Source organism: Salvia splendens, chromosome 4, assembly GCF_004379255.2.
Source record: "Salvia splendens isolate huo1 chromosome 4, SspV2, whole genome shotgun sequence".
NCBI classification, from domain to species: Eukaryota; Viridiplantae; Streptophyta; class Magnoliopsida; order Lamiales; family Lamiaceae; genus Salvia; species Salvia splendens.
Genome location: NC_056035.1, coordinates 18,745,504 through 18,768,751, shown reverse-complemented (window position 1 = coordinate 18,768,751; position 23,248 = coordinate 18,745,504). Strand labels below are relative to the sequence as shown.

General features: G+C 34.6%; 1 protein-coding gene and 1 long non-coding RNA gene across 2 annotated transcripts; both read right to left on the bottom strand.

Moving 5' to 3' along the window:
- Positions 1-1,358: 1,358 nt before the first annotated feature.
- LOC121800779 (protein FAR1-RELATED SEQUENCE 5-like) lies at positions 1,359-2,459 on the bottom strand. The gene has a single exon (XM_042200283.1). It carries the CDS (start codon positions 2,457-2,459, stop codon positions 1,359-1,361), a length of 1,101 nt encoding a protein of 366 aa, XP_042056217.1.
- An 11,538-nt stretch (positions 2,460-13,997) lies between these two features.
- Positions 13,998-16,666, bottom strand: LOC121798362. Its single transcript, XR_006050040.1, has 5 exons — positions 16,461-16,666; positions 16,282-16,371; positions 14,990-15,061; positions 14,559-14,621; positions 13,998-14,211 (listed from the first exon to the last, which is right to left on the bottom strand). It is a non-coding gene; the product is annotated as an uncharacterized LOC121798362 (long non-coding RNA).
- Between the last annotated feature and the right edge of the window lie 6,582 nt (positions 16,667-23,248).

Below are 23,248 nucleotides of genomic sequence, written 5' to 3'. Positions count from 1 at the left end.
GAGGTTGAAGATGAGTTGGAGAACGATAGACAATGTTGATGACAACGGGTTTTATTTGCTTAGACACCTTGAAGTCTACATGGGTGAAAGAGAGGGTCAATGGAATTGAGGACTATCGACTAAAAACAAAGGTGTGCTTCAGTATTTAAGAGCTAAATACAACCGTGTGTTGATGGTGGCAGGAAATAATCATAGCGCGTTACTGAATAAAGAGGCGGCATCTAAACATTATGCAAAGGAGAACAAGAAAAAAAAGATCAACGTAGAAAATATGATAGCTAACTATGGATCTCGCCAAATGGTTATGTCGTAACTTAAATTAGTGAAACATTTTGTTCATTTCTTTAAAGATAGTATTTTTCTTGTTTTTTAATCATGTTTATACGGTGGCTGGATGTCATTGGTACTATATACTGTTTCATCTATAAGATGAGAAAAAATTCCATTACAATGACCTTTGAATGCTTTCCTCTTGTTTCTTGTAGACGATAGCCCATGCGATGAACATTACTCGATACACTGGGTCATAATAAATGAATATGTGTGTCATAGAATTGTTAGGTTAATTTGTGTCATAATATACCAACAGTCGAGGCATGGCGTAAAACTACTGAATACCAGAATGCCTCATACAATTTGATAGATATATTTGCATGAAACAAACTGATTAGTAGTAAAAACGAAGAATATTCTCGTATTTTGAACATATTAAAAAACCAAATACGCGATTCTACTCATGTTTTAAACATATTAATAAAACTAGTACCATTGAAGCATGCAAAAATAATTATTAAAAACAACAGTTATGCTTTTAGGTCATACTAAACGATTTTATGTGTCATAAAAGTATAGAGTCATTACGTAAAACTAGTTTTATATGCCAAAAACTTAATCTATTCTTTTGGGTCATACTAGATGAATATATGGGTCATGAAAACTTAATGGTAAACTGAGTCATAATAATCCAATGTTCCAGTCATGACATAAAACTACTGAGAAGCATAATGCCTAATACAAATATGAATGAACTCAGTAATTTCTAACAACGTGACATTGCAAATAAAATGGTCTCCAAAAAAAACTTAAACTGACGTTACTTCAAAAAACAGAATACATTGTATCAAACTTCAGAATTTCTTCTAGACCGCCGCTTTTCTTTCTCTTTGAATTTGTCGCAATTCCTTGAATCGTGGTGACCCCACTCCTGACATTTCTTGCATTGACGCAAAGGCTCGCTCTTAAGCTTCAAAGCCTTCTCCACTCTTGAGGGGAGTCTACTACCACATCCCTTCATGTTGACGACTTCAGGTGGTTGAACATCTAGTTCCTGGGGTGCCTCAGCCCCTAAAATTCCTCCATTAGTTTCTTCTTCTGGCTGTAGACGTTACTACGCCGTCGGCAAAAATCTGTTGTCTTGCTTCACGAACTATAGATGTCAGCTCATGAATTTGATCAATATCGACAGATACAGCCTGGTATATACCCAACATCTCTCCCAACAAAATTGCTTGTGCCTTCTCCTTCTCATCAACATAAACATGTGTTGCTACATCTTGGCATTGGACGGCATGAACAGCCTTAACCAGAGGAGATTTCAACCATCGACCTCCAATCAGATTCTCAGGAATCAAGCGCATCTTTTTGTTCTTCAACACAAGGAAGATGTGGCAGCATACACGACCAGTCCTAGAAAACATCTTACAACCACATTGACACACAGAATCCGCCACAGAGAATGTGACAGTCCATGTGTTTGAAAAATGATCTAAAACCTTGTAAACCTCTGGACTTGAATCATTTGATATTGATACAAGGCTGCAGTGGTTATAAGCCTCCAGTATCTGTTCTTGAATTTCCTTGAATGCACCATCTGTGAATATTGTAGATGCATGTTTCTCAAGAGACCACTCTGTTTTCATCTTTGCGGTAGTATTAGAATCCATATAATCTAGCTTTGCGGAGTGGTTTCGTTGGGCATCAACAACATTGTTGAAATTCATTAAAAACACAACAAGGTTAGCCCTGGACTGAGTATACCTCTTGAAAAAACTGTTTTGAGATTCCGAAACAGAATTCGTCTTTATCAAAGAACTGTTAGGGAAGTCCCTAAAGTATGCAGAAACCCAAAACTTTCTTGATTCGAACATAGAAACGAACCATTCATCGCCTTCAAGTTCATATGTCTCCATAACAGTCTTCCACTTGTCTTCAAACTCGGTGGGTTCAATCAACTCAGACCAAATGCATGAATTCAAATCCTTTTTAAATTCAGAATTACCCAGAAGTGACTTAGGAACCTTTTCAGCTACTTTTGCCATGATGTGCCACATATACCATCTGTGACGTGTATTCACAAGAACTTTTTCAACGGCACTTGACAAACTGCTTGAATAGCCAAGAGAATGAGTCTGCGCTCTCACTACAAAGCAAACCAGCTCCAAAGGACAATGCGCGCTCATGGTTGTCCTTCCCAGTGAACGGAGCAAAAATCATAGAGTACATTCACAGAAACATAACAAAGGATTAAATCATTTACAAGTGGATATTGATCTAGCATGCTAATAGGTCATAATAAACTCAAATCATAGCATAACAGAAAAATGCAGCAATTTTAAGTGGACAACATTTACCTATTAGTTGAGTACGTAGTGTTAAACGAGACAATGTCACCAAATTGCATGAAATTCTTCTTAGCAATATGATCACACCAGAATAAATGCATCAGTCGACTACGAGAATCAACTTCATACTCGTACGTGAAGACGTCACAATTTTCCTTCTTCTTCTTCATCTCGTCTATTATCATTTGGGCGTCATATCCTTCAGCGTATCTTCTGATGTCCCGTGTGTAGTTACGGATGTCCAACACAGTACACCCAACAGACTCATATCCGCCCATCAATTCAGTCAACAGCTTGAAAGTGAGAGATGGACCGATATTAGCACCAGCACAATCCGTAATAAATTTTTGGTGAACTGGATCAAGTTGACGATTTAATCTCATGAACTTCTGGTGTTGTATCAAAACCATAGGGTGGTTGTGTTCTTCGTTCAAATGTTGAATGACATAACCACGGTCAGAATCAAATTTGAATGCAACACGAGCATTACATCCATATTTTTTCGATTTACGTCATCGTTTGGGTTGTTGATCGCTTAATTTCTGTTCACCTTCTCTGTTACACACCATGTAAAACCATATGGTGATATCATCAACCTTCTTTGAACCGTTCTTCCTTGTATCAAAACCAACACGGTGACCATAGTTCTCGTAAAATTCAATGGCGTTGTCCAATGTGGGGAAGCTACGACCAACAAATGGTTTAAGATCTATAGGGCATTCTGGTGTATTTAAATCTGTAATAATTCGTAATCAGAAAACACCTAAAAACTAACGATTAAGTAAAGACAAGTTTCCATCTACTGGATTTAGAATGATTATAGGCCATAATAGGATGAAATCACGGCATACAACTCGTAAAACTATCTTATACGAAAATGGGTCATACTAAACACAAATCGAAGCATAACGGACAAATCGATCAAATAATATAGGTGAAAAGATTCATACAACCGAAGACAATGACATACACAGACACAAATATATGAATCGGAGCATAACAAACAAATGAAAATAAAAAACATAACCATAACCTGTATTCCCAACAACGTCATCGGAGTATGATTGATTATCTACGTGCGAAGTAGAATGTGTGTCAGATTCTATTTTTGGAGTTGGGATCTGCCAACGAGGATGATATAGAATTGAAAATGGAACAGATTAATCTGGAACACGATTGGAGTTGGGATCTTCCAACGACGATGATATAGAATTGAGAATGGAAAAGATTAATCTTGAACAAGTATAATGGAAGTTTGATGGTACAGTGGCTGGAGAAGATGAAGTTGGGGAAATTTAACTCATAATTCACGCATATGATTTGTTAGTGGAAAGAGAAATGGCAAGATTATAGGAGATGCCATAACAATCGAGATGTAGCTAATGACTTTAGTAACCTTATTGGATTTTTAGTGAATAAAATAATAAGATCTAGGGAATTAATTGAGCCATTAGATCTTTTAATATCAAGATGATCTCGCCAGATCCTAAGGCTGAAAGTTGGCCTGTATTTCTTTATTTAAAGCCATTTTTGTTTTGATCAAAATCCTATATATATATATATATATATATTATAAAAAAACAATAATAAAAATTCTAAAAATGCATAAATATCTAATACATAAAATTAATCCTAAACAAGTTTGACAAAAAGAATAATACAGTTTGCTAAAGCGGCGACAACTGAATTCTACGTGTTTTCATCGATTGAAAACGCTGTAGGATCGGCTCGTTATCAATCGTTGAAAAAATATCCTTCTCAATATACACAACTAGACTGTCATTCATCCACTCGTCTCCCATTCAATTTCGTAAATCAGTCTTGATAGTCTTCATTGCAGAAAATGCTCTCTCAACAGAAGCAGTAGCAATAGGTAAAACCAAGGCCAGCTCAATAATCCGATAGACCAATGGAAAAACTAAATGCTTCTTAGTTTTGACCATTTTCATAGCAAAACTTCCCAAATCACTAAGCGCAATAAATTGAGGATCACACCGCACATTAGCAATAAAATTACTAACTTGTCGTGGAAGATGTAAACATTCGCTCGTAGAGAAGTCCTCGGGATATAAAGTAGCAATATGAATGACTTGATGCTCATTGAATTTAGAGAAAGAATTTCTTAGATCAAGACATGCTATGCATTTTAGCAAGTCGGTGCTAGCTTCAAAAAACCGATTATTCATCTCTTGTATAATTAAATCATCAACCTTAATATTGCAGCCACAATAAGTTAATGACAAGTAAATATATCGATAAAAATATGAATAAAAATATTAGATTACCTGATAAAAAAATCTCTACCCGATAATGATGTAAGTTTGTGATCAACTCTGCTCCATGCTTTTTTCGACCAGGGCGTGGTATAGTGTCCTCCATATTAACTTGTGATTTGTGAAATACTGTGCAACTCACAAAATCTATTTGTTTGGTCTAACATGGCTTCCCATCCATCATCCCTAAAACTTTGCAATTGATGTTTCACACTTTGGATCAATGATATAGCTTGTACAATGTTTTGATCTTTCCGTTGTAGGGCATGAGACAATTCATTTGTAGTTCCTAGTAAGTGTTTCATCAAGTGCAAAGTAAAAACAAACTCATAATTATCCATCCTTTCGATCAAGCCTTCAGTAGTACTTCTACTATCAAGGATAGTGGCATCACATCTAACAATTTCCAACAATTTTTCAACCACATGCCACATAGAGCATAAACGAAGCAATGTAGAGTAATGTGAGCCCCAACGAGTGTCTCCTGGTCTTACCAAAGTAGTTTCTTGATTTTGACCTCTTCCACTAGTCACTTCTTCATCGTTAAGTTGTGCAACTAATCTTCCATGTTGCAACTTCCTAAGTTGATCCTTTCTCTTACAAGATGCCCCAACCATATTCACAATCATAGAGATATAGTTAAAAGAATCCTTCACAACTCTAATACCCTTAGTAATAACAACAATTATTAATTGGAGTTGGTGAGAGAAACAATGGATGTACATGGCATAAGGATTTTCTTGCAATATTAGAGATTTCAATCTATTGAACTCACCTCGCATATTTGAAGCTCCATCGTATCCTTGACCTCTCACTCTGGATAGAGATAAATTATGCTTCGATAATAAATCATCAATAGCATTTTTCAACGAATAACAAGTGTCAGTTACATGTACAATCCCAAGAAATCGCTCAATCACATATCCTTCACTATTCACGTATCTTAAAACAACACCCATTTGTTCCTTCAATGAAACATCTCGAGCCTCATCAACCAAGATAGTGAAAACTCTATCCCCAATATCTTTGACTATGGCAAGTGTGACTTATGAAGCACAAGCATTTGCTAATTCCTTTTGAATTCGTGGAGAAGTCATCTGATTATTAGTAGGAGATGTACCCAACACTTTAGAAACATCGACATTATGTTGACCAAGCCATTGAAGCAACTCAAGAAAATTACCTAGATTTGAAGAACTACTTGATTCATCGTGTCCACGAAAAGGCAATCCCTGTTTTAAAAGAAAACGAGTCACATCCAATGAAGCAGTCAACCGAACACGATATGCAACTTCTGCCTTACGAGTATTTGCTCGAAATATATTTGCCACACTGCGCCTTTGATCTTGAAAAGCTTCAAACTGAATTCGAGTATTATTGTGACAACTATTTGTAGCCCCAACATGTTGATTGAATTTTTCTAGTGCATTTATCCAATTGTTAAAGCCTGTCTTTGTAAAAGCATCTTCTGCATATCGACCTTCTTTATTTGATTGCTTGAAAAGTTAGCACCAAAAGCAAAAGACTGCATTTTTTTATTCACTATACTCTAACCATGGAAATTTTGTAAACCAAGCATCTTGAAAACTTCTTTCTTGAATACCATATTTCTTTTTCAGATATGTATTCCCAATTGGTTGGCAAGGACCTTTAACCAAATACTCCCTCCGTACTCTATCCCGAATAGCAACATCAAAAGCCTCTATTGACTTTCGTTTTCTTAGATCAGCATCAATATCATTCCAATCCAATTCAACTTCTATTGTAGACTGATTTTCTACTGATTCAACAATTCTAGCACCTGGAGAAGATGAAGAACCACCACTTTGCATTTTTTAAAAGTAACGTTCCATCTTCTGTATTAGCAATTTAGAAAAATAGTTCAATAATCACAAAATACTATGTAAATAAAAGTTATGAATCTAAAGTATGTAACACATTGTGATTGTGTAAACTATGAGAAACGAAAAGGAAAAACTGACCTTCATCGATTAAAGTTGGAAGAAGACAAGTAATTCTCGTTTGGAATTTGTGGGAAAAGTTTCATTTTTTGTTTCCGTCGTTTGGAATAACTTTGAATGGTGTAGGGCTGGACAAAGACAAAATCCTTTTTAGTTTTTAATTAATTATTTTTAGTGATAAAGCGTTGGGTAAAATCAATATTTAAAAGTGTTATTTAATAACATTAAAATGGGTGACACTTTTATTTTATAAAGATAACACGTCTAACACGTGCCATTTAAATAGGGGGTAGGCATTGACTTTTTCTATTTTTATTATTTTAAGTTAAAGGGTTTGACCGTTGTTAATTAGTTCATCTTCTTCCTTCTTTCCAACTCTATCTCTATTCACTGCCATTGTTGTAGTTAGTTTTTAACTGTAATTTTATTTCAAGCCCCTCCTTCCATTATACCCTTAATAATTTAGACACTAAAGATATTTCCTTGGGAAGGGCTGAAGATACATTCCAAAAAAATATGAAAATTTTTGCAATAGAAATTTATAAAAAAAAAGTTTGGGGAGGGCAAATTAGGTATATAGATGCAAATTATGTTGTCAGAGATCTGGTGAAAATCTAATACCACAAATTTGAAGAGATAAGGAATTGCCTCAATCGCCGATTGTTATCTAAATTTCTGCAAGATCCGGCTCTTTTCTTTCGGGTTTGCAGACAATTCCTCGCTGTACCAAACGGTAGAGAAGACGATAGAAGGGGAGCTTTTATGGGCTCTTATGGGCTTTTAGTGGTTTTTTTGAGCTACCAATCATGCCCTTAAAAAATTTGTGCTTCCTCCGTCTCATTCTTAATGGAGCATTTCCTATTTGCTACGAAATCAATACTATATTTTTATCGTATGAGTTGAGAGAAAAAAATAAAGTAAAAGAGATGATAAAGTGTAGACGAATGTGCATAATGTGGAGCATAATAACATCTTTAATTGTTTGCACCATCAACTTCATCACATTAATACTAACATCTTTAATGATTTATTATTTGTGACTCTTACACAGCAATATATACAATTGTTTATGACAAAAAATCTTCAAAAAATAACCCAACAATAATCGAAATGAAAACGGAAGTAAATTTTGTATCATGTGTGAGAATTGTTGGTCACAAAACAAATTGAAGAAGTGAAGTTAAACAAAACAGAAAAACCCTTTAGCTTGAACCAACTGAAATCAACGGCTATACTATCAATGACGCAGATTAGAAGTTAGTTGTTTCATCCAACGGTTGCTCAATTGAAACGCCTCATCCGACAATTCTAACTCTTACTCTTTCTTCCCTCTTTATCTTGCTTAAAGCATCCACAATGGCGAATATCCCGGCGGACATCGGACCGGCGTATCGAACATCCGCGCGGGACGTCCGTCATTAGGCAGCATGCATACGGATACGAACGTCCGCTGCGGACACCGGAGTTCCGCGACTTTCCGGGATGTCCGCCATTGCGTTGACACGACGGACGTCGGCGAACGTCCTAATTTTTTATTGTTTTTTGTGGATGTCCGTCGGGATGTCATTGGGGATGTCCGTCATTGTGTAGTAGGATGTCCTTATGACGTGACAGTGCAGTGAGATGTCCTTATGACGTGGCAGGAGGTGTTTTTGAGAAGTTTATCGGGATGTCCGCCGGGACATCCGTCTTATTGTGGATGCTCTTAACATGATCCACGGATCCATAAACCATGAATCCAAGATTAACAATTCCCAATCAACAATATATAATAAATTATTATATTTTGATGGATCAGAACTGATGATGCATAATAGAGACTTTAGGAAATATACCAAAATCGCATGATATAACACGTCATGTTGCGTTCATGGAGCTCTCAAAACCGCATGATATCACACGTCATGTTTACCTACCCTATACTCCATTAAACATTTATCATCAATGAATGTAGGAGTATATATTTTATAGTAAGAAAAAGAGTAGCTGTAGCTAAGTGGATTGATGGTGACGTGGTAATGACAACAAAATCGCAAACGCGGAAAGGAGGCGCCAAATTACACCCAAATTCTTAGTAAGAGCATCCCTATCAGTGCTCTTATTAACGAGTACGGATGTGGGCCCGAATCCACTTTTACTTCTTGCTCTTAGGCAAGAGCACAACACCCACATCCGTGCTCTTCCGCAAGGACAAGCTCAAGGGTCCCACCATTCTATTATTCAATTTAAATAAAAATATTTCCACAAAATTAAAATGTATTAAAAATATCTGGAATACTATTACAAACTACAAAAAAATTAAAAATTACATAATTAAAATCCTAAAAATTAAAAAGTACGTAATTAAAATCATAAAAATTAAAAATTACATAATTAAATTAATAAAATTAAAAAAACCCACTACTCTTGGCCGAATCCATAGTAACCCATGTGGTAAGCATTTCCGTTGATGGTGAAGTCGATCGCCGGTGCTACACCATTCAAAACATAATTGAAGAGTGGTGAAGAATAGACCACGTTCAAGTCATTGTTGGATCCGGTAATACCAAAATATGCATGCTAAATCATAGGCGGTAGTCGGCAACCGCTTCAAGGATAAGTGTTGGGCCGCCGCCTTTGTGGCCGCTTAAGTGTTGCCCCCTCCAAGCAGTCGGGCAATTCTTCCACCTCCAATGCATGCAGTCAATGTTGCTGTTGACCGGGAAAACCATGGGCTGTTTCGTGAAGACGAAGCAACCGTTGGCAATCATCGGTAGTGGGTGTCCGAAGGAATTCCACACCGAAAGTTGAACGAACGCCGTCGCAAAAATTTTTAAGGCAAAGGATTCCAGTTGACTCACCGACATGCAAATACTCGTCGAAGAGGTCAGCCGTTTGCCCAGTAGCAAGTTGTCGGATGGCACACGTACACTTCTGCAACGCCGAGAGACTTTGCCGACCGGTTGCGTCTTTACTTGTTTGAAATTATTCAACACGGACGGATAATGTGTTGACAATACGCATAAACAAGCGTTTTGACATACGAAAATGGCGCCGAAAGTAATCTTCCGGAAACCACGGCTGGTTGGAAAAATAGTCGGTAACGAGCCTTTCGTTGACTCCCTCCCGGTCACGGTTGATGTAGCGGTGAGTTGATCTAGTTGGTCGAGGAGGAGGGGTAGGGGTATTCGTGGTGACATAGGCTTCATAGGTGGCACGATATTGTTCATAGTATTTTTGTTCTTCGCGCTCCACTTCCGCAATGAGATTGGTGAAATCCATTTGAGAGGGTTTGAGTGAGAGAGGAAGATGTACATAAGTTGTATGAAAAAATATGAATGAGAGATGATTTGATGTGAAAAATGGATGATAAATGTGTGTATTTATAGATGATTTTGGGAATAAAAAAAAATAAAATCCAGAAAAACGGTAAAAAAGGCCATATTTTTGGGAATCTGAATTTTTTTTTGTATTATTTTCGATTAAAAAAAATGAATTTCCAACGGAAATGCCGTTGGCCAATCAGAACGCGTCACGTCAGCTGCTCGCTGGCACAGACGGACGGACGGGTGTCCACTCACCACTGCGGATGCTCTTACTCTAAAATATGCTTCCTCCATCCCACCATAAGCGATGGATTTCTTTTGGACAAAAAATTTAAGAAAATGATATATATTGAATTAAAATGAAGAGAATAAAGTACGATAGAGAATAAAGTAAGAGAAAATAAAGTAGGAAAGAAAGAATAAAGTAAGAGAGATGGAATAAAGTAAGAGAGAGTAAAAATTTTATCTTTTGTTAAAAAAGAAAATTGATCACTTGTGGTGGGATGACTCAAAATGAAAAGTTGATTATTTGTGATGTGACGAGAGGAGTAGAAATTAAGTGGAATATTGGCATTAATATTTAGTGTCATGATTAGTTAAATGTACTTTATTTGATAGAGATGTTGACCAATTGGAGAAGTGGTGGTTAAGAGCATCTCCATTGGGCGGATGTCCCACTCGGACATCCACTAGGACATCCCGAAAACACCTCCCGCCACGTCACTAGGACTTCCCATCCCACTGCCACGTCACTAGGACATCCCTTTCACAATCCGCCCTTTCCATCGCCTTCCCACTAGGACTTCCCGCAATAAAAAAAATCACAAATTCACAAATAAAACAATTTACGTTTACGGAAATAAAATTTCAACACGAATACGAACGAGAAAAATTAACAACTTCATTTAAAAAAACATACATGATTTGAAAATAAATTTACGTAGTAATAAAACAAAAAAAGTACTAACATCAACGTCAAGCCTTCCGCGTCCAAACCTCTTCGATAATATCGTTCTGAAGTCGAACATGGGAATAAGGCTTCCCCAAAACGCGGTTGCGGAGCGAAGTAGTCTGCATACAACCGAATATGTGCAGCAATGTGGTCACGGAGTACTGTAGTTCGACGATAGATCGGCCGAGGTACCGCAGCCTGCTGCCGCCGTTGCGCCCTCTGCTGTAGCAGCCTATCTATCGCACCTTCCACAGCGACCTCCAATTCATTCTCGCTATCACTGTCACTAGACATTCTAGATATACTTGAAATTAGAGATGTAGAGAGAGAAACTTGTTAACACAAGTGGTGCGAATGAAATAAAATTCAACGAGCCGTATATATAGAGTTTAAAAGAAATTAAAAAAAAATTAAAAATCGGACGTCCGACCCACGCCACAATGGCGGACGTCCGTCCGCCCGTCGCGCCGAAGTCCGAGGACACCCGACGTCCTCACGGGACGTCCGTATCCGACCTCCCCTGCCATAATGGCGGACGTCCCGGTCGCCCGGTCCGCCATTGGAGATGCTCTAATAAGTATGAATAAATCGCGTCCACCAACTTCTCATTAATTAGGTATTATACTTTATCCATTTTAATTTAATTAACACTCTACTTATTCTTGACCTCAAGGTTTTATATCGGAAGCATATGTCATGCGATCCGTGAGCGAAGACATAGTCCAGGACTCAGATTAATTGTTCCTAAAATAAAATAGAAGCATTTAACCTTTATTTGAATATTGTTCATGCTATTTTAAATTTATTAGCTGTATAGCAAATGATAGTATTACTAATAGTACCACGCCGTATACATTTCTATTTTGATACACAATTAATTTCATAGGTCGGCGTTCTTAAAATTATATCCAAATATCCAATTAATGAAATCCTGTATCACATTGATATACAGACGTGTATAGAAATATATATTTAATGAAGGATGAATAAAGTAGGCGATAGAATTAAGGCAGTAGGCAATATTAATAAGTAGGAGTATGTATTAATGCAAATAGAATAAATGTTTAAACGAAGTAATTAGTGCGGATAATGATGTATTGTTCGAGCGGTGGACGGATTCGGTAACGGTTGGTGAGCCGCCACTAAGACCACCTACTCTTAACTCTTCATATATAATCAAACTGCTGCATTTTTTACTCAATGTTTTCCCATTTTCTGCCCAAAATAACTACTCCCTCCTTCCCCTAATAGGAGTCGTTGTTTGACCCGTCACGAGTTTTAAGAAATGTAGAGAAAACTTGGTTGAAAAAGTTAGTGGAATGTGGGACCCACTTTTTTATATTGGTTTTATAATAAAATGTGAGTGGAGTGAGTTAGTGGAATGTGGGGCCTACTACCATTTATGGTAAAAATGAAGAGTGACTCTTAATGGGGGACGACCCAGAATGGAAATTAGCAACTCTTATTCGGGGACGGAGGGAGTACTTCATTCAACTTCAATGTTATGAATCTGGATTACTTTCTATATACGAGTAGATTTACTTTTGGGTGAATATATTACCATAAGAAGAACTGATCAATCACTTCATATAGGGACGATCAGATTTTTCAATCATTAAAAAAACAATGATTACTACTCCCTCCGTCCCGGGCTACTCGCTCATTTCCTTTTCGGCTCGGAGATTAAGGAATGAGTGTATAGGAAAGTAAAAAATGACGGCTGTAGGTGAAATTTTTTACTAAAAATGGAAAGAGTGCAAGTAACTTGGGACGCCCAAAAAGTAAATAAGTGCGAGTAGTGCGGGACGGAGGGAGTACTACAAAACATACTTCTATACAATTCAATAATAATTCCTTGGAGATATATTTCCTAGTGGGACTAGAATTAAAACTCTCTATATTGTCTACATATAGAATTGTTCTTTTTATTGTAAATTGCATCCAAAGATTATATGGTGACATGTTTGAATTGGAATCGCCTTAGACGTAGATACATGTTATACGAACTGGTTAAACAATTCTATGTGTTCATTCATATTTGTAATTATAGCAGTATATGTTTATTTCTCAATATCTAGTATCAAAAGCATAGGGTTCCGAGGGAGAAAAATCACAATATGAATCTACGGAAAAGTTATTGTAAGATGTTCATCGAATTTGTTTTCAGATTTTAGAAGATGCACTACTAGAAAAAAATATACCATAATATATCGCTCGGAAACACGACCACTACAAAAATGACATTTTCAGTTTACAAACCACAACCCCTTTGATCATATATAAGTTGAACCTTAATGGCATCAAATCCCACATATATAAATCATTAAAAAAGATCTCTAAATAGGTGGTAAATCATTTGAAAAAAGGGATGATTTTTAATTAAAATTGCTAATTTTATTTCTCTATTTCTCTCTCGATTTTCTTTTCGCTGTCCTTTGATAGACCTTGTCCATACACTACAAAAAACTCGCCATTTAGTGACGGAAAATTCCATCACTAATCATTAAAATGGTGTTAGTGACAGATTGCCGTCGAATAGAGGTCGCAGTTAAAAAGCTTGTCAATAAAAAAAAAATGACTGATTTGTCCGCAACTAAAATTAACGGCAACAACAACTACATAATTTGTCGTCACAAAATTTATCCTCTGTTGCATTAGGAAATCTGAATTAGTGACGGACTTGGCCGTCACAAACTGTGTTGCCTAGTTTCATACTATTAGAGACTGACTCATCACCGTCACTAAATCTGCGTCACAATTTACATATTGGGGACCGTCCTATTCTGTCACTAATCTGGCATTTGGATGAATTTTTATTTTAATAATTATTGCACACTAATTAAAAAAACCTAAAATAAATAAACAATATAATCAAATATACAAAATAAACATTAAACCCAAAAATTATGATTAATAGGGATAAATGTTGGTAGTAGTTATAACAAGCAACAAAAGTGTGTAACGTACGTTCAAAAGAAATACATCGTATCAAGTTTATACACCTAAACCTTCATAAGATATCACTAATCCTTGATTCCAGTAACAAAATTAGGATCCTCACTTCCACTTGATCTACGAGGACACCAACGTTTCGTGCAACTGCAATGGATAGGAAACTGCAAGTCAGCATCATAGCTCATACAGAAGACAAACTCTAAAAGTTGTGCATATTTGATTCTTGTAACTTCTGCGCCTTTATCTTCAGGTTCTCGATTTTGAGAAGAACAACATATGATTATTAGCAGCAAACAGATAGCGAGGCAGAGTTCCATATGATTTCCAAGAAGACAGTAGCAAAATAGATAGTTGGTCTCAAAGAAATTGTACAATTTTAAGCCGGTGCAGAAGGAGAAGAATAAACAATGCTCTAAAGTTTTATAAGAAAAATTTATGATTTGGATAAAAGCTGTTGTAGCACAAGGTATTAGAAGAAAATGATGACTTACTGTGTAGTTTTGATGATAGACGAGTGCTCTGAACCAAGAGACGAGCTACTGCTGCTGTGTTACCTGAAACAGAATCACTTAATTTAATGGAGTGGTATGGTGAAACTCGTTTTTTACTAATTTGGAAATATACAAGAACAACCCGATGCTGCATCGCTACTGTTCATTGTGAAAATGAAATTTTTGTCATTATAAACACGAAGTGGTGAACGAGGAATAAAAAATTGACTGACTCGACTCAAACTAGCCATCCATAGGCAATCTTGAATAATGGAATCAATAAGAATGTTATACATGACAAAACATCAGAACCAAGAGTTTTTTTCTGTAAGGAATATGGAACATTCATGCCCATCATAAGAATTAAGAAAAGGGAAAAGATATGGAAATATAGATCAAAATTTAAACATATTAGAAGTTTAGAACTTTACTTGCAAGTATGCCAGATACAGGTCCATGATATCTTCAAGTGTATTGTATTCTTAAAGCTCACCTCCCTGTGACTGGAAGGATATGATTGTTCAACCACCTTTTTACGAAGAATGTAAGCAAAACTAAACATATAGAACTAGAACAAGATGATTACTAAGAGGAAAATGCACATATTGCAGATAAAATTCTCTATTGACCAGTATATGATGAAACATAGCCTATTGATATAACTTATTTTTGGTAATCATTACTGAGCTTGAGAGCATAATCAACAGGTAAATCCGTAAGTGGGTAACAGAGGCATGCAGAGAAAATGAATAAATGCAGAAGACAAAGAAGCAAGTGCACGTTAGAGTTCAAGTTGGAAAGCAGAGATAACACAAACATACTAGCACACTGAGACACTGCAATTAGTTAATTATCTAAACGAGTTTGCCATCAAATTATTCTTAAGCTGAATTATTGTGAAAAGCAGAGGAAGATCAATACCTAAGCTGCAGTATACAACAAAGATATAAAAGCAATTGTAACTAGAAGAGTGTGTCTCTTGATCTCTTTCAACATCAAACAATTGATATATTTTCATTTGGCAGAATCCACCTAATATTGTTTGATATATTTACGTTTGGCAGAATCCCACCTAATATTGAGATCGAAATACTGCCCAAAGTTCATTTTAACACCTAAAACTAAACCTAGTGTTTCCTTTTCAGCCAAACCTCAGAAGGCTACAACAAAAAACAATCTATTTAAAAGCTAAAATTCCCATGAAATTAAAAAACTCACAATTTGCAAATCCTTTCATCAAAATGAAAATTTGTTGCTCAAATCTCAATCTCAGCTTCCATAAATTAACTTTATTACTTGTAAATGAACCACAGTTATTCTACCAAAGGGGTTTCCTGCTATCCATACATCATGTTTCACGATAAAATAAATCAAGGTTGAGTAGTGGTGAAATCATGTTTCTATTTTAACTAAACTTTTTTTACCATGTTCTTTATGGTATGCAAACTAGATTAATCATACACAAACAATCAAAGCATAAAACTATAACACGATTCACAATAAAAAAAAATCACCAAAACTGTATAAAGCTATCGTTGAATCACGTGGTTGTCAATAACAGTTGAAATATCATGCAAAAAAGTAATTTCATATGGATCTAGATTTTCGATTCATCAATCAAAATCTAGAAAAATTCTCAGCAACGATCCACGAAAGCACACTCAGAAATGTGTGTGTGTGTGTGTGTGAGAGAGAGAGAGAGAGAGAGTGATGCGATACTCACGACGGGGAAATAGAGAGGCGAACGGCAGCTGGCTTCGCCGATTGCACTAGCCGCCTCTTTCAGTCAGCCACCATCACCGGCGGCTCACGCCTCACAACCACAATAGCAAAAATTTCTACTTATCACACACAGCTGATGAATCGATGATTCGACAGTAGGAAAGGGGAATCAAAGCTTACCGAGTTCAATCGAAGCTGCGCGGTGGCCGAATCGGATCTGTGTGATGGTCGAGCGGGAGGCGCTACCGGGCTGAAGGGAGAAAGAAGAGGTGGTGATGGCTCTGGCGCTGTAGGGAGGAAGAAGTGGCGGTGGTAGCTCTGGCGCTGGAGGGAAGAAGAATTGGTGGTGGCGCTCTCGCGCTAGAGCTAAATTGATTTTGATTCTAAGTAAATAATTAAATCTGTTCTAAATAGAAAATAAAATAAAACAAAATAATAATAAAATCTGAAATATTATGACGGACAACGTCTGCCACTAAACTGAAATTTAAAAATATTCACATATCTACGGATGGAAGTATTACATTAAAATTAAAAATAAAATAAATGTTTAGAGTCGGAGTTATATCCGCCAGACCGCCACTAAACTGAAATAATTTTTAAAAAATATATATTTTGATGACAAAATAGTCTGCCACTAATTTAAAAAAAAATTAAAAATAAAATAAATTTTAGTGACAGACAATTATCCGTCACTCAATTGAATTTAAAAAAAAAACTCAAATATATTTAATGACGAAATAGTCAGCAACTAATTATAAAATTACAAAACAAAAACTAAAAATAAAATAAAACAATTTACTGACGCATATTCCGTCACTATCATAAAAAGAAGGATATCTCTCCGTTACTAATTCCGTCAGTAAATCGTGCTTTTTTTTTTGTAGTGACATAAGAGATTAAATATTATACTAGGAATAAGTATTAAGATTAAAGATTAAATAGAAGGAACTGACTCGAGAAGAAGACACAAGCCATTGTCAGATATATAAGGGTATGAATTATAATCACTTAATAAACATTAGTTGGATCTCTTTTATCTTTTTGTTTGCTCATCTAGATCTATAGAATTTCTATTTATAATAATAAAAAATCGATGATCTCCACATCATCCTAGACATTGTTGGTGCTGGAGTGTTTTTCGTCGAACATTACCTTCTTATAAATTAAAGTCTTAATTACCGAATTTGGCTCATTTTGGTTCAAGACTAAGGTCTAAATTTGGTTCATTACATTTGTTCTAAAAAATATTTTGGTCCTATACATGAAGTTTGTTACCTTTTGATCCCGCAAAATATGTTTTGGTTTGAAGTTAACTTTTTCTGTTAAATTTAACGGTCAAACATGATTAGACCAAATTAGTGAGTTAATTATGAATCTAACTAGTCAGATTAACCTAAATCATTTAATATTAGTAATACTTATAAAATATTTTTTGACCTATAAAAAAATATTAATATTCATAAAATATTTTTTACGTATAATAAAAAATAGTAATATTTTATAAATTTTAATATTAAATTAATTAGGTTTATCTGGCTAATTAGACTCATAATTAAGTTACTAATTTGGTCAAATCATGTTTGATCGTTAGATTTTGACGTAAAAGGTTAACTTGGACCAAAACACATTATTTGGGATCAAAAGGTAATAAAATTAATGTATATGACCAAAAAGTTTTTTAGAGCAAATGTAAAGGGCCAAATTTGAACTTTAGTCTTAGTTTAATTTATTTTTCGTATTTAACATATTTTATTTTCATTATTATTTAAGTTTGTTGTTACTCAATATAATTAATACAATAAGTATTACTTTTCAAAGAGAGTTAAGAGTTTGATTGATCTTATTTATTGTATAGGAATAAATTTCAACTGACTAAATTTGTGTATGATAAATAATATCTTGGGAATAATATCAACTCTGTCAAAGTCGAGACCCAATTATATAAAGTAACTATACCAACATTTTGCATGTTAATCACCGCTGCCCAGATGCCACAATTATTGAGTTAAAAAAACCGCATATATATGCAAGTCAAAGTAGCGTATGAACAACACTGTATGTTCAACGTTATTTGTATGAATTTAGAAATAAACAATCACCGAGATTTCGAACTTGGTTTAACCAAGAAGAAATATTTCTTAGTAATCCATCGTGCATGTGCCATACCACTATCTAGTGTTATCAATCATAAAAATAGGAGGTGACTTTGGATCAACAATAGTAGCCGTTCGTGATAGATTGTCCACATCTATCTAGGTTGAGAATGTTGATAAGTTACTTCTACAATGTATCAAAATGAAAGATCTTTTGTACAAGGAATGAGCTAGGAATTCAATTCAGCAGAGGCAAAAGTATACTCCCTACGTTCCCTCATAGTTGAGTCATTTTTTTTGCACTCGTTTTTTAAAAATCATACTAATTAATAGATAAAGTGAAGAAAAAAGTAAAGTAAAAGAGTTATTAATGTAGATAAGACTCTTTAAATACTTTTTCGGTCCTATAAAAATAGACTATTTTTGTCATTTTGGTCCACCTAATAAAAATAAATACTTTCTTTTTATAAATTTTCTCTCTAGCGAAAAGTTTGAAAATTAGGTGTGGAAGAGTGAAGTGAGAAAACTTGAAATGGGAGTAGAGTATTTTATACGTGAAATTAAAAAAAATGTGGGATGGCACCCACTCGGTGGTCGAACGGCGCGCAGTAGGCACCGAGCATGTAACGATCGACTGTCGTCCCCCCTATACCCTCAATTGTCCCCTCAGCGCCCGCGATAGCCGACCCACGGCCTGGCACTTGCAATAGGCGCCGTCCAGCCTATTGTGAGTGCTCTACTAAAATGGGTCTCATTCTATACTAATAATATTAGGGATGACGGTGAAGTCGCCGCCTATTGCAAGTGCTCTTAATAAAATGAGTCTCATTCTATACTAATTATTTTTTTCTTCCTATCTCTCTTCTATTTTATTAATTATAAATTAAAACTTATGTTAATATTTCAAAATATATTATTTTTTCTTCCTATCTCTCTTCTGTTCCATCAATATAGTGCTCCCCTATACTCCGTAGTAAACTAATTGGAATTCCTCCTACTCATAGTGTTGACACATTTCTTTTAAATATAAAATTTATAAAAATAGACTATAACATATAATGAAAATAAAATAAATAAATAAAATAATGTAAGAGAAATCTAGGACCATGGATATATTTCAAGAAAAAGACTCAACTATAATAGAAAATCCTAAAATATGGAGTATAACTCAACATTAATGCGACGTGAGGTGTAATATAATATGCAGTACACTAGTATCAGACTTGATTTTTTGATCCTTAGTTTTGGACAATGTCGATTCAAAGTTATTATCGAAATCTGTAAATATAAATGAATCAGACTTAATCTGTCGTGACATGATTTAGTATTAGCTTAAGGACAAGTGTGTAATGTCAAAAAGTAAAAAAATATAGGAGTACAATACTGTAATGTCAAAAAGTAAAAAAAATATACAATACTATAATTAATGAAGTACTAGGTTGTTGGTATGACTAATAGGAGACTATTAGGGTAACACCATGACATCAATCCTAACCCTTAGGTTAAGGATAAGTGTGTAATGTCAAAAAGTAAAAAAAATATACAATACTATAATTAATGGAGTACTAGTTTGTTGGTATGACTAATAAGAGAGTATTAGGGTGACACCATAACATCAATCCTAGCCTTTAGATTTATAAGATGAATGCCTAGGACTGAATTGATGAAATAGAGTTCGGATTGCAGTTTTACGTGTTGGATATTGTAGGCGTAGTTATTTTAGTCAAGTTTAAATCATAAACGGATTTGGTAATATGTAAACGACAAATACTACTTGGTAATACTGCAATATTCATAGAGTAACACTACAATTTGGTAAGGTGTAAAACTATTACGAATGATGCAGGTGCGTAACACTGCAATATTCATATAGTAACACTGCAATACGATAAAATACTGAAAATAGAGAATACAGATTTTTCCCTTCAGCATTTTTTTATATTCCAGTTTAATTAAAATATGCTGTCATATGACAGCTTGAGAATCACACAATCTTCATATCTAATGTCCTAAAATAGTGATATGATGTTACAATAAGTAGGGTTGTCATATAAATACATCCCATGACTTAATATATTTATACTTTATTTAGTTAAAAAAATTACAATAAACTTTAATGAGCTTATGAACTTATGAGTTCACGAAGCTTTCCAATGAATAGAGTTTACAGTTAATTCCATAATAAATACTGTAATTAATTATTTTATTTTATCAAGTGATTAAATCCTTATTGTATCCATTGCCATATGTTAAGTAATTTTGTGATGATATAGTAATTCGGTAATAAAATTTTATATTCCCTTGGTTCCGAAAAATTTGTCACATTTCATTTTCTGAACTCGTTTTGAAAAAATGATAATAAATACTCCCTCCATCCCCGATTAATTGTCACTCTTTTCCATTTCGTTTCGTCCCTCAATAATTGTCACACTTCATTTTTATCATAAATGGTAAGTATGTCTCACATTCCACTAACTCACTTCACGCTTCATTTTTATCATAAATGGTAATTATGTCTCACATTCCACTAACTCACTAAACTCACATTTTATTATAAAATCAATAAAAAAAAGTGGATCTCACATTCCACTAACTTTTTCAACCAACTTTACTAAACATTTTTTAAAACTCGTGCCAGGTCAAAGAGTGACAATTAATCGGGAACGGAAGGAGTAGTTACATTGAAGAGAAAGTAATGTAAGAGGGAGAATAAAACAGAGAAGATTCTTATCTACATTATTATAAAATCAATAAAAATATGTTCATATCCACAGCATACGTTTCCTGCGTGTTGGTTGTTGCAATTTTTTTGTTTTACTATCCTTGTGTTCCACGCTTGAAAGTCTGAGGCAATTTATTTAGGAATATCTAATTCGCGTAATAGAATTAAAAATAAATTCTCAAAATATTCATCAGTGGAATACAATAATACAGAAATTCAACCCCAAAATTTAGGTGGAAACGAGTGGAATCTTCCAAATATTATTATTGGATGAGAAGAAGTATGTCGTTTATTTCTAGGTTAATAGTGCTACAAAATTTGAGCGTGACCGATTCGACGTAAATGATATTTTGGGTATAATTCAAATTTGAGAATCACCATGGACAATTCACAAATTACTGAAAATGACTTTCCACGTAAATTATTTTTCATGAAAAAGTAACAATAATGTACTCCCCATCCACAAAAGTAGTGTCACTGAATAATATGGATTTTAATGTTAAATTAATAAAATATGAAAGATAAAATGAATCTATTAGAAGAAAGAAAGATAAAATGCGAATAAAATAAAAGAAAAAAGGATTAAAATTTAAGTACTAATAAGTTAAAAGTAACTTTCGATATTTAGTAAAAGATTAATTTTGGTGAACAAAACAAAAATAAAAAAGTAAGACTATTTTTAATAAACGAGGGGAATACATATCATCTTCCATCATTTCCCAATATAGATTATGGCTATTGCTTTATTTTTCTTATCTTTGACTAAGATTATTTAGAAGCAAAATAAATTGTTGTTTTTGTTCTTCTATTTCAATAATATAAAATCTAAAATCTAGGAATTTATTTACAAAGATTGAAATCTAAAAAAATAATTTTAGAATTTTCATTTTTAAATCTCTTATTTATAGGGGCGTGGATAATCATTATATGAATCATATTTTTTTTATAAAAAAAAGGCTCAAACCATTCAGAAATGGTGAGCAAAAAGAGTACCAAAGCTTGAAAAAAACTAAACCTCCCAAAAGTAGAGAAACACAAAAGAAAATAGACAAACCAAGCATAACATACAACCACCTCTACAAAGCAAGTCCATGTCTATTACTCCCTCTATCCCAAAAGAATATGCACTTTAGGTTCGACACGAATTTTAATATAAAATTGATGAAGTAAGAGAGGGGTAAATAGAAAAAGTAAATAAAGTATTGTTAGGGGAGAATGAGTCCTACCTCATTAGAGAGAAAAGACTTTTCAAAATTAGAAAGTGCATATTCTTGTGAGACGGACGAACTAAACAGAAAAGAATGCATATTTTTGAGGAACGGAGGGAGTATTATTTATTTATTTATTTTTATCATTTGCCATAATTCAACGGTGGAGCCACATGATACATTTATAATTACATTTATGATATCATAAATGACTCTTAAAAAAATTAGTGATGAATTTCACCTATTAGAAACTTTGTACATATACAAGTAGGCAGAAATTTCCAGGGGTCTACTAAGGATTTGAGATGGTAAGCCTTTCGTAAGTGCATAGATAAACTTATTGTGGACACTATTTCATTACACGTAATGAGGGGCATTTCATTTATAGCAATTATGTCAACTTTCCTTATTGTTAATTGAGACGTTGAGGAGATGATATAGAGATAAATGAAGGTAGATTAGCAGATATTTCCAATAGATCAAATCTCACTCCAATAAAATAAAGTAGTACTCCATATATTGTATATTCGGATTTAAATACTGATGATTGCGCGAATTTTTGATGTTAGTAAATGCTGGTAGAGAATAAAGACTACGACACAAAGAATTTACGTGGTTCGATTTACTGAAGTAAATCTACGTCCACGGGAAGAAGGGAGGGCAAGATTGTATTGCTTGATCTGGGATTACAGCTTACAACACAGACTTGCTATATGGTATTTTATCTCTAGAGAGCTTAACCCTTTTCTATCTGATCTAAGTTCTATTTATACATTGAACTAGGATCGTGGTTTGCAGCCCCACTAACAAGATCGTGGGTAAGCAATAACTGCTCAATAACTGCTTCGTACCACTAAATAGATCGTGGGTATAGTGGAGGTCGTGGAGGCCTTTCATGAGTCCACTAACTCCTAGTTCGGTCGAATGCTGAGACCGAACTGC

Coding starts and splice junctions, on each gene's coding strand:
- LOC121800779 (XM_042200283.1), bottom strand. CDS start 2,459: ATGAGCGCGCATTGTCCTTTGGAGCTGGTTTGCTTTGTAGTGAGAGCG.